General features: G+C 46.0%; 1 protein-coding gene across 1 annotated transcript in view; it reads right to left on the bottom strand.

Moving 5' to 3' along the window:
* Positions 1–6,573: 6,573 nt before the first annotated feature.
* The window catches only part of FAM83A (family with sequence similarity 83 member A), a 28,016-nt gene continuing 21,876 nt past the window's right edge, over positions 6,574–12,713 (bottom strand). Inside the window, exon 4 of the mRNA XM_084751001.1 lies at positions 6,574–8,218. Within this exon, the coding sequence (XP_084607127.1) occupies positions 7,681–8,218 (538 nt within the window). The 3' untranslated portion in view covers positions 6,574–7,680. The remainder of the gene's footprint in view (positions 8,219–12,713) is intronic.

The following is a 12,713-nucleotide window of genomic DNA, read 5'->3' as shown; positions in this document are numbered from 1 at the left end:
GCAGTGAAGCCTGGCTCCCCAGACCCAGACCTGCAGACTACCCGCTAATTCTTTCTTAGTACTACCAGAATGTGGGCTAGAACATTCAGGAAGGCGACAACCTGCACGTGTCTCTACGCTACGGTTATAGAGGGGAATCCCACAGTGGTACTCTTGGCTCTGCCCCTTGGCAGAAATGTTCCTGAGTCAGACTAAAAAAGATGTTATGTACAGGTATCCAGAACAGCCCCGGGTCTTTCCTTCAGCTGTGTATTTGAGGGATGGCTGCCAGAAGTAACCTTTTGACTGCTGGTAGAAATAAGTTTGTTTGTTTGTTTTTAAGACAGCGCCTTGCTATATGGCCTAAGCTGCCCTGGAACTTGCTATGTAGCCCAGGCTGGTGAAGGTGATGTTTCTGCCATAGCTTCTCTAGGACTGGGACTATAGACATGTGCCACTATGCAGAGCGAGACACGTTTCAAATGAGGGAATGCTGTGTCAAGAGGCCTGGCTGAATTACCTCCTATGGAGCGGGCTTCAAATCCAATCCCAAAGCAGTTGGTTGTCCCCGATAACCTTTGCGCCGCCATTGCACCAGTGAGCACATCTTAATAGGCCTCAGGCTTGGCCACAGGTATAGCATTGATATCTTTTCTCCCCGACCGCTCACCCTCTGCAACCTGCACAACACCTTTCTGCGCCATGAAAGCTAGCCAGCGGGGAGGAAGTCATCGGGTCATTTCCATTTAGATTTCTCTATGTCCTAAAAAAAAAACAAAAGTGTGTGTGTGTGTGTGTGTGTGTGTGTGTGTGTGTGTGTGTGTGTGTGTCCTCAGCAATAAGGTCTTACCTCTTAGTTCTGGTGGGCAACCAAGAGTGACGGCAATGAAGTATCCCGCCATTTTCTCAGACACATTTCTGTGGCTTGTGCCTGCATCCTTCTCGTTACCACACCTCGAGCTTTTATTCTCCAGATGTCTGGACACAGGCACTTCTTGGAATCCTGAGTAGAGTCAGTGTCTGATGATATCAACTCCCTCTGTACTACTCTATCAGCCAAAGCTACCTCAGAACACGCAAGCCATTAAGAGTGTGTGCTCGTTGGGGCATTAACAATGTGTACATGCAGCTTCCAACTACACCATGGAATATAAGTGTGTTTTTATAGTGTGGAATACAGAGGTGCACCTGACCATCCTCAATGGGCACATCTCTCTGCCCTAGGGTCACCAGAAAGACCAGAAGAAGATGAAAGGGATGGCAGGACTTTTTGTGCTGTAGAGCGTCCGGCAGAAGGGGGTGCTTCAACCACGAGAAGGCATAGCTACATTGATGGACGTGATGGCTGCGATGACCACGCACGTCTAGAGTCTCTCTCTCCTTGAACTAGCCTGTTGCATTGGTCTGAATACAACACGGATCTTCTACTGCTCCACCTGCTCGGCAAGAGAGCTCAACAGTGTCTCTGCAGCCCCCCAGCCGGCCGGCAGCAATGGCCGTGCTTAGTCCACGCCCGTTACCAAGGCCCCTCAGGTGAGCGCTAGTGAGGAGTTTCTTTCCTGCAGGGCAGATGGGCCACTGTGACACCCCAAGCCTGCCACAACAGGGCAGGAAAGGGAGCTCCCACCTTTGTGTAGCTTCACAGCTTGCCCTCCTGGCCTGTCATCCAAGCGTCAAAGCAGCTTCTTCAAACGCTCCGTTTTCTGGACTCGATCCAAGAAGCTGTTGGACGCAGAGGAACTGTCAGTCACTTTCTCGGCTTCCTCCCCAAGAGTGTCTGTGTGTCGCGAAAACTGTTATCAGGAATGTAAACACTGTAGACACTTTGCCTTGGATTGAAAGACACCCGAGGAGATTGGGGTGAGAGGGCTTTTCCTCACACCGTTGGCACCGTGAGGGCTAGGGTCAACCAGTGACTGAATTTCTGGAGGAAACTGAATTTTGAATAGAGTGCTGAGAGAGATGAAAGTTAGAGTATTGTTGGATACAGTAGGTCCACGGGGAAGGTGGTGGGGGGTGGGGGTGGGGGAACTTGGTGGTTTGAATGAGGTGTCCCCAATAGTTCCAGGCACCTGAATACTTGGTCCCTACTTGGTGGCTCTGTTTGGGAAGCTTAGGGAGTGTGGCCTCACGGAAGGAAGTATGGCACCAAGGGGGCCTTGTACCATTCCCAGCATGCTCTCTGCCTCCTGGTTGCAGTTTAAATTGCCGTATCTGATCCTTCTTTTATTCTGTCTTTGTGGACCTTAACCCTCTGGAACTGTAAGCCCAAATAAGCTCTTTCTTCTATGAGTTGCTTTGGTCATAGTGTCTTATTGATGTCTTATCACAGCCATAGGAAAGTGACTAACATAGTGGGTATGTTTTTGAAGAAATCTCTCTCTCTCTCTCTCTCTCTCTCTCTCTCTCTCTCTCTCTCTCTCTCTCTCTCTCTTGTCTCCCCCCTCCTTCCCCTCTCCCTCCCTCCCTCCTCCCTGCCTGCCTGCCATAAGCCTCACAAAAATAAGACAGCCGGCCAGCTTACTATACATTGTAACCTCAGAAATCCAAAATACAATCTTTCTCCCTTAAAGTTATTTATTTATTTTTAGGCATTTTATCATTTACAGCTACAAAAAAAAGAAGGGGGAAAAAACCTCACAAGATTACTTCAACATGCCTGTCCCCAAATGCCCTTCTAAGTACATTAGTCAAAATAAAATTTGGTTGGAGTGGGAGTTTCAGGATTTGGAAACTCCTGGGTGCCAAGATGATAAAGGATGGCCTTAAAATGTTTATGTGTTGACATGCCTGGGGTGTGGGGCGCCCAGATATTTGGTAAGACGTCATTCTGGGTGTCTCTGGGTGGGATTAATTCCCAGACTTAGAAAAGCAGGTTTTCCTCCGTAACATGTATGTGTAGGCTTCATCTAGTCAGCTGAAGCCAAACACAATACAAAGACCACCCTCCTGCAACCAGGAGAGAATTCCTCTGGTCTGGTGGCCTTCAACCTAAAGCACTATTTTTTTTTTTACATGACCTAAAACAGTTCTCTGGCTTTGAGCCAGTGGCCTACATGCAGAAATGATGCTGTTAGCTCTTGCGGAAATGTCCTGAAGCTCTTGGGACTTGCCTGTCTCCATTATCACGTGATCCAGTGTTTTCATTGGCTGTTGGTTCTGTCCGCCTCTGCCTTTGCCGCTTTCTCTCCTCTTTTCCCTTTTTCTCCCTATTGGTTTCTCTGGATAGTCTTAGCTAATACAGATTTTAACACTGTGAATTTTAAGGTCCTGCTTCTAAACACCCACATTCTGAGGTTCTACAGATTAGGGCCTTACAATAGGAATGTAGGACACACCGTTTAGTCCCTAACAAGCAGGCTCAGGTGCCAGCGGAGGCCCGGTTTATCCACCCCAGGGTGCTTCTCCTGCCTTTGCAACTTGCTTTCCTCCTCCTCAGAACCTGGACTGACACAGATCTCCTCTCTCTCCAAGCCTGGATGGGGCCAGCTGAGAGTCCTATAACTTTTACAAAACCCCATGACTGGAGAGTTCATAGACCTTGGGCCCTACAGCTTAGGGGGACCTACTATTGTTTTATTATGTATCATATTGTCAAACTGCATTTTAATTGTTGATGTTTGTATTCATAAACTAGTGCTACCCTCAATCTTGGCCAGATTTCTCTCTGCCGTGGTCACCAGTAAATGCGGAGACTCATAAGCACTTCACAGTGCTAAGAATAGCCAGGCATGGTGGTGCATGCCTTTAAACCCAGCATTTGGAAGGCAGAGGCAGGAGGATCTCTGTGAGTTCAGGGCCAGCCTGGTCTACAAAGAGAGTCCAGGATGGCCAGGGCTACATAGAGAAACCTTGTCTTGAAAAACCTCAAACCCAAAAACCAAAAGCAAACCAAAACAAAAAACCACAAAGCGCTAAGAATAAATTACTATTGATTGCTCAGCCCTAAATGGGACATTTACACCAACAACACACACACACACACACAAAAAAAATTACTATTGATTGCTCAGCCCTAAATGGGACATTTACACCAACAACACACACACACACACACACACACACACACACACACACACACACACGGCAAGGCTCAGGTAACATTGTGGAAGAGGAGGTAGAAAGAATGTAAGAGCTAGAGAATAGGAAGAAATGCTGTGAAATGCTGTCTTCTGAACATGGCACCTGTGAGCTAACTAGCTATGATTACTTGCATAAGACCTGTATAAGATCAAGCCAGCAAGAACAGTCAGCATTTCAGCAGGCAGCACCTGTATCAAGCCAACAAGGCAGTCGGCATTTCAGCAGGCGGCACCAAGTGGACTCTGGTTCCGGGGAGCCGGGAGCTGGGGTGTGCATGATCAAGTTGCGTTGTTTACAAATTTGAACTTGTCAAGGGATGTCTAAAATTATTCCTTACAGAAAAAGGCTGACCACTTGACCAGAGGGGCAAGGCTGATTTTCCTGAATGGCTGCCTTTGTCCTTGCTTCCCTGTAAAGATTGCTGGCTGGAGATGTATGCTAAGCTTGTTATTTTCTTAGTTGTTAACCTGTTGCCTACTCAGCTCTCAGGCACTCCGAATAAATCTCAGCTTAAAGACTCAGATCCTTGTGGCCAGGAGCTCGAGCCCCAGTGTCCCCACTTACAAGACCAGGCTTGGCAAGGCTTGAAACTCAGATGTAGCCTGGATCCAGTTTTCCACCCTCCGCTGCCAGGTGCTGAAAACTTTGGCTGGTCTGTGGTGGGAAGGGCGCTCAAGCCACCCGCCAACGATGTCCCTGCATCAAGCCAGTCAGTGGGTTTCAGAGGTCCTATCAGTCAGGTTAGGGAAAGGGAAAGTCTCCCCACCCCAGTGGCTTACATGACGTGGGCTTATTCCTTCACGGTGTATATCCATTGCAAGGCAGGTGGTGGGAATGGGGGAGCCTGAGGCTGTGGTTGCTGGAGAGGTGTGGCTGGTAGGGGTGGGGGGGGGGTGGGGGGCTTCAAGCTGCCAGATCCTTCGGGTTGCAAACCACAGGCTCTGCCTGGAGGTGAGCTTTTACAAGCTGCTAATCAGAGCAGTGCTGGCCTACCTCATAGCCAGCTGGCTGTCACCAAACTGTGAGGGCTCAATAGAGTATAAATCATATGTATATGATTTTTATTTTTATTTTTTTATTTTCTTGAGACCAGGTTTCTCTGTGTAAGTCTGGATGTTCTGGAACTTAGAGTGTAGACCAGGCTGGCCTTGAACTTAGAGACCTGCCTGCCTCTGCCTCCAGAGTGTTGGGATTAAATGCGTGTACCACCATCATCCAGCTAAAAATCATATTTTTATTTATTTATTATTTTAACAGACTTAATTCACTTTATTTCACTTGTATAAACCCCCATGCATGGTAGCCATAGCTGAAGCCTGGATCCTCTGAGCAGAGACTCTGGTGTGGGTTTTCACAAGATGATCAGTGAATTCTTTTTTTTTTTTTTTTTTTTTTTTTTTTGATCAGTGAATTCTTGAGAAGGTGATTTGGTGAACACAGTCTTTTTCCAGAGGCCGGGTGTCAGGTAGCTGTAGGTCTTGGAGATGGCATCAAAAGTGGCCTTGGCAAAGTTGCCCAGGGTGACAGTGCAGCCCCTGGCTGATGTGTAGCAGTTGCCAATACCGGCCATCATCAGTAGCTTCTTGGACACAGGAGCAGAGACAATGGCAGTGCCTCTGAGGGCAGGGGTGAGATGCACCAAAACAGAGCCACAGCGGCCTGTGGCTTGCCAATCTTGTTCCCCCAGTAGTCTCTCCACACAAGGACAAAAATCGTATTATTTTTAATAGCCTAGCATAGTGACAGGGTGCAGGGGGAAATTGCTGGCTGGGAGTGGCCAGGAACTGCCTGGTTCCTCCCTTCTCCAGGCTTGAACTCTTTCTGGCCTTAGAATGAAGCCTTTGGGAGTTTGTGCTACCCTGTGAGCTTTCTCTGCTTTCAACTTTCTCAGCCAACTGTGAAATCCAATTTAGAAGCAGCCCAGCCCGGCAAATCCACCTTGGTCCCGGTGTCAGCAGGGTAACAGCAGCCTGGGGCTGCCTGGAAGATGGTTCAGAGAATCAGGGAGCTAGCAGCCAACCTGAAGGCCTGCCGTTGGTCCTTGGGCCCCGCTTTGTGGAAGAAGAGATCTGAAAGCCACACTCTGACCTCCACACATGCAGTGCAGCACACATAAACAATGCACACATAACTTTAAAAAAATCAGGATTCATATATGAGTGTTTTTTGTTTTTTAACTGTGGGAACTAAAGGGGGAAAAAGTAAATGGCGTGGGAGTGGGAACAGAATGTAAAAAACAAACAAAACAAAACAAAACAAAACAAAAAACACGTGGAAACCAGAGTGGCCCTGCCTTTGCTGGAAGTGTTGGAAAAGTAACAACAAAGGGCTGGGTGGGTGAGATATCTAAGTGTGCCATAGCTGCCAGAAAGGGCACAGGAAGGAAGAGCTCCATTCCTCACTGCTCCCCAGCCTCCTCAGGAAAGCCCAGGGTTTTGTTGTGATGGGTTATGGCTAGCAGGAGGTGGTGTGTGTGTGTGTGTGTGTGTGTGTGATGTGGTGGTGGTGTGTGTCTGTGTGTGTGGTGTGTGGATGTATGTGGTGTATGTGTGTGGTGTTTGTGTGTAGTAGTGTGTGTATGTGTATAGTGTGTGTGGTGTGTATGTGTTTGGTGTATATGTATGTATGTGGTGGTGGTGGTAGCGTGTATATGTGTGTGGTGTGTGTGTGTGTGGTGGTGGTGGTGTGTGTATGTGTGTGGTGTGTGGTGTGTGGTGTGTGGTGGTGGTGGTGGTGGTGGTGTGTGTATGTGTGTGGTGTGTGTGGTGGTGGTGGTGTGTGTGTGTCTATCCCAACAGAGGGGTAACTGTCACAGACTCTAGGAATGGACCTACGAGGCGTTGTGAGGGTGTCACATTTATTCCTCAAGGCTTCACCAGGCCAAGCAGAGGCCCCCAGAGCTGAAGGCAGGAGGCTGCACAGGGCCAGCTGAGCCTTTGAAAAATTGTCCAAGGCTGCCCTGGGTCTTGCTGGAGGCCAGTCCCAGCCATGACAACCTACGTCCTTGCAGCCAGCCCAGATGTCAGGGCCTTCTGGGTCAGACTAGGTCCTCTTTTACAAGGGCCGAAGTTGGCTAAAATGCCTTGTGGGATGGAAACTTCCAGCCTCCTCGGGTTGTCCAGTCCCTGCTGGCGGCAGCATCAGATGACCCTACGAATCACAGTTTCTGGGGGCTCATTGCTAATTCTTCGTTTCCAGGGAACCCCAGTTTTAAGACACTTGACAGGGGAGGAGCATTTCCTACCAGAAACATCCAGAATGTTTTCACACGTGTGTTCCTGAAGCTTTCCTTTCTGAGTCTTTGAGGGAAGGGAGCCTGTTTATAACACACAGGCAGCATTTGCCTGTTTTTACATTATGTAGACACCAGTATCAAAGTCCAGGATGGCCTTTGGAAGGCAGGGTTTCTCTCAATCATATTTTGTCATTGAGGTCTCTCTACTACCTCCCTGGAATCTTCCAGAACGGGTTACGTAGGCAATAACCCACCCCCAGTGCTTTTAGCTCATAGGGAATCAGGCTCAATCTTATTGGTCCTTAAGACGCTGCCTTTGACTAAGAAAATTCAGCAGTGCGCAGTCCTCATCCCCAGGAAGTCGGCGAGAGCGAAAGGACTCTTTAAAAATGAGGCAAGGCCTGTAGAAAAGGCCTCCAGGGCTGAGTCACCCTCGGCACCAGGCCGAGCTGCTGCAGCTGCAGCCGGGTGGGCCTGTAGGCCATGAAGCTGCTGTAGGGAACTGCTGCTGCCTCATGGGGCCTCATGGGGCCCAAGAGCGCCTGTGGGGCCGCCGTTCTCCGGGGGCTGTGGTAGGGCTCAAGCCTTGGGACTGCGGGTGGGATGGGGGCCAGAGGACTGCCCGGCCCTGAGGATGTGGACAGACTCTGGTTGTGGGCGTTGCTGCCGGTCGACGGGCTGCTGAAGGGGTTGGAGGAGGTCCGGTCACTGGCAGAGCCGCTGCTGCCACTGAGGCGGCCATTGGGGGCTTCTGGGCCCTTGCTGGGCTGGAGCTGGGGAACCAGCTTTGGGGACTTCAGGCCCATCAGGGGCTTGGAGGAGGCGTAGAGGCGTCTGAACTCCTCATCGAACAGCTCCACCGCCTGGCCCGTGAACTTGGAGAGGATGTTCCTGTGCACGTGTCCACAGAGCCAAGAGAAGCTTGGGGGGGGGGGCGGGGGGGGGAGGGGAGAAGAGAAAGAGACAGTGAAGAACATCAGTCTTGCGTTTCTGAGACCCTCGGAGCCACTCACCCTGGCCACTGTTCTTTGCTTCCAAAGTCTCTTATCTTTAAGATTCTACATACCAACTCTTAAAAACAAACAAACATAAAACCTAAAATCAAAAACCTTTTATCTCTGATTTCTTTGCACTCTGCTCTCAAAATATTGTCAAAGATTATGTTGTCAACTCACATCTGAGAATTTTTAATTTGCTCATTGGATACGGTTTAATAGTGATATAATTTGCTCATGGGGTATGGTTTTAAAGCTACATATTCTATAGCAATATTTGACTTTAAACTTATAACAAAAGGCTTATGATTAAGAATCTACATTTAAGTATATATATAATGTATGATTCAACTCATGTTTAGGGCATATATATGTGTGTGCATATGTGTATGCAATTCTAATTCAACTCCATATGTGTATATATGCATGTAATTTGAATGCAACATTCATTTAAACATATATCTATAGAAACACAAATGTTTTTAAATAACAACCATGTCGAACATATGGCTTGCAACCTGCCATATGTCTTCACCATCTTAAGATGACTATATGGTATAAAGCAACATTTATAAAACTTCTTAGTCCTAATGAACTCTCTGTTTATTATTGCATCTCCTTTTAGACTAAGAAAGTAACATGTTTCATATTCTAAATTGGTATAAGTTTTTATATGATGATAGAAACTTAAGGTTACATTTAAAAAAAAACAACATACTGTATATGTGATTCAACTCTGGCTTAAAATATTCTTTATATAATGATGAAATTTCAAGGTTACAAAGGCCTATTCAGATTAACAAGCTAATTTATGTCTTTGCTAGTATGTGGCCATTACATGTCTTATTCTGTATGTCTTAGTTATAGATTATAGACTTATAAATTATTGGATATGGTTAAAAATCATAACTTCAGGTTAGTAATTGAAAGTTTGTGCTTAATCTTGAACCATGTGATGTGACTCCAAAACGGCTTTTGAGATATATTAACTTGAGACACTGAATTGTTTACAGTGCTGTTAGAACTTGGCTTTGCCTTCTGAAAATTATGACTATGCTTTATGTCTTCACTCTTGAAGAGGGTACTTTATTTTAATGTTACAAAAACATAATTGAGAGATTTTTAAACTCCTTTTAAAAAGAAAATTGGAGGTTTACAACAGTAAAAAGCTTAAAAATCACTGCCTTAAAAATATGTTTAGCCTTGTTTTTGCTAATATTATTAAGCCATAATATAGCTTTAGATTTTTATAAGCTATAGCTTTTTTTATAACCTAAATCATGTGGGAAACTGTTGTGTTCTATAGTTATATACCATGTAATGGTCAGAAAAGTTCCCAGTCTTTTTATGGACTATGTTTATGTATTTAGAAGTTTAATTTTGATACTAGAAGGGTTTCAATTCAGAATCATGATTTTTAGGCCTCTAAATCTAACATGGATGGAACCTAAGCCCTAGTCTTTAATGATAATTAAGAAATGCAAGTTAAGCCGGGCATGGTAGCACAAACTGTAATACAAGCACTCGGGAGGCAGAGCCAGGCAGATTTCAGTGAGTTCAAGGCCAGCCTGGTCTACAAATAGAGTCCAGGACAGCCAGGGCTACACAGAGAAACCCTGTCTTGAAAAAAAAAATGCAAGTTAATAGTCGACTTATAAATGATTAAATACTTTAATGTGTCAAGAAGTATATTTGTAGTCATGCTAAGAACCAATCTAATTATTTACAAGATTAAGCTTTAGCTCTCTTCCCTCTTACTGCCTTTCCTCACATCTCTCTCACCTCTCTCCCTCCTCCTCTGTCTCTGTCTTTCTCTTTCCTTTCCTTCTCTCCCCATGCTCATTTAATAAACTTTTCCATCTTAAAAAAAAATATGAAGCTTTTCCTGTACATGTTTTTAAAGTCAAGAAGAAAGCAAGTAACTAGAAACAAGCAAAGCAGCCAGACATGGTGGTGCACGCCTTTAATCCCCGCACTTGGGAGGCAGAGGCAGTTGGATAGCTGTGAATTCAAGGCTAGCCTGGTCTACAGAACAAGCCTAGGATAGCCAAGGCTACACAGAGAAATCCTGTCTTGAAAAACAAAACAACAACAACCAAACCAACCAACCAAACATCTATTTAGATCTACTTGAGACAGACGCAATCCTCAAACATTTCAGAGATCTGCAGTATATGGCATTTAAAATGTTTTTCCTGATAGACATGCCAGCTCCTGACAGCAGCTAATCTCCTCCAAAGAAGATGGTGAGCACAGAAGAAGCTCCACCTGAAACTCACTTTACACGTGGCACCCATGTAGCGCACCCATCGCCTTGACTGCTGACAGCACACTGTCCAAACTGTGAGCAGGCAGGACTCTGGGAAGTTGGCTGCATTCCTTTGCCAAGGCAAACGGTATGGCAGCCCCTCCAAGTTCCTGCTTTACAGAAAAATCCGTCAGATCTTCTGGGACTGGATGCCACACCAACGCGGGGGAAACCTTAGGTGAGTGTCCAGGTAGCCAGTAAGTTTCTGTCATTTTGTATAGACTCAGAAGCTGCTTGATCCGCGCTTCCTGATTACTCAGGTGAAATTTAGCCCTCTCAGGTCTCTGGCGGGTTTGAAGACCAGACGAGTGAAAGAATTACCAGTTTAACAGCGGAGATCAAGGCTTCAGATGCCTTCTCAGTCCCCTCAGTGTAAAGATCAGGCCTCAAGCCTCACTCTCCTACAGCTGCTACACCACTAGGTCTAGACACAGTCTGCCTTGCTACCAGACTCAGAAGACAGATTTTGAAGAGGTTTGTTGTTGTTGTTTGTTTGTTTGTTTGTTTTACTATTTACCTTTATCTAAAAGAACATGCTTTACAGTGACTGCTCCCAGTAATCAATCACCTGTGTCTCCTGGTGAATGTTTGGATAGGAAAAAGATGTAAAGTTTATGTAAGGCTTGTGAATACAGAAGCGTAAGTTATGAGGACCTAAGAAAGTATTTCAGGGTCTAAGAAGGTGTTTTAAGGTTGATAAATGCAAGTGGAAGCCTAAATGGTGATAAGAAAGAAATTTAAGGCATGTACAAGGAAGGCAAATGCTTCAGATTTCCTCCTGTCACTGTCCACTGTTGTATTGACTTCACCATTTGGAGCTTTAACATTAATTAATTTATGTTTTTATTATCTGATTTATTAATCTAACCCTGATAAAACATACCACTATCCATCCACTATCATAGTTCCAAGCTCAAGATTTTAAATTTCCTTTGGTTTGCCTTTTAAGTATAGACCTAAAATGTTTCTTATTAGTCAGGCATAGTGGCATAGGCATGTAATCCAAGCATTCAGGGAGGCAGAGGCAGGTGGAATGCTGAGAGTTCGAGGCCAGCCTGGTCTAAAAAGCGAGTCCAGGACAGCCAAGGCTACACAGAGAAACCCTGTCTTGGGGGAAAGAAAGAAAGAAAGAAAGAAAGACCCCAAAGAAAAAGAAAAAATATTGAGCCAGGGTTTCTCTGTGTAGCCTTGGCTGTCCTGGACTCACTTTGTAGACCAGGCTGGCCTTGAACTCACAGCCTCTGCCTCCAAAGTGCTGAGATTAAAGGTGTGCACCACTACCACCTGGCTGCGAGCGATGTTTGTTATTGTGCTAAATTTATATATATCCTGTCTTCTGGATAGAGGGGGAAAGTCCCTCTTTTTTGATGCATAGTCATCCTGAAAATCAAGGTCCAGTGAGCTGTTGCCCCTTTTGAACCACTGGCTTCTTCTGTCTTCCCTGAGCTCACCTCATAGAGGATTCGTGCTTTTAACCCAAGGTCATTTCCCAAGCCTCTGCTAATGCTGACACGAAGATGTGTGTCTCCGGCCTTTTTTTTTTTCAGTGCAGATTTCAGTGCAGATTGCAAACAATGGAAGTGCTAACATGTCTGAAGTCTCTTTTGTAAACTTAAGAGGATTCTTAAGGAAATACACTCTCTCATGGTGTGTGTGTGTGTGTGTGTGTGTGTGTGTGTGTGTGTGTGTGTGTGGTGTCAGTGTGTGTCTGTGTTATGATCTGTAATGATGTGGTAACCCTCTCACAGGTCAAACGGACTCCAGAGAAGAACCTCTGTCAATCAACAGCCTAACTTTCCCACGGATTGCCTATTCCAGAGAATGGGATTCCTTCCCCCTTCCTTGGTTTTGGGACTCCCCTCCCCACCATGGGTCCAAATTTTTCAGAAGTACACTGAAGGAAAAAAACTTTTCTCCCTAACCTACTTAACTTTATCTTCTGCCTTACACACACACACACACACACACACACACACACACACACTCACTCACTCACTTGTAGCCTGCCAAGTCCAGGTGTTTCCTGTATCCAGGACAGCTCCAAAGCTGTTACCCATAGGTGCTCCTGCCCAGCCTTGTAGACCGCCTCAGCTAGGCCACAGATGTTCTTACA

This window comes from Acomys minous (genome assembly GCF_964271855.1).
Source record: "Acomys minous genome assembly, chromosome: 12".
NCBI lineage: Eukaryota > Metazoa > Chordata > Mammalia > Rodentia > Muridae > Acomys > Acomys minous.
The sequence above is the reverse complement of the archived record's forward strand: the minus strand, read 5'-3'. Positions and strand labels throughout refer to the sequence as shown.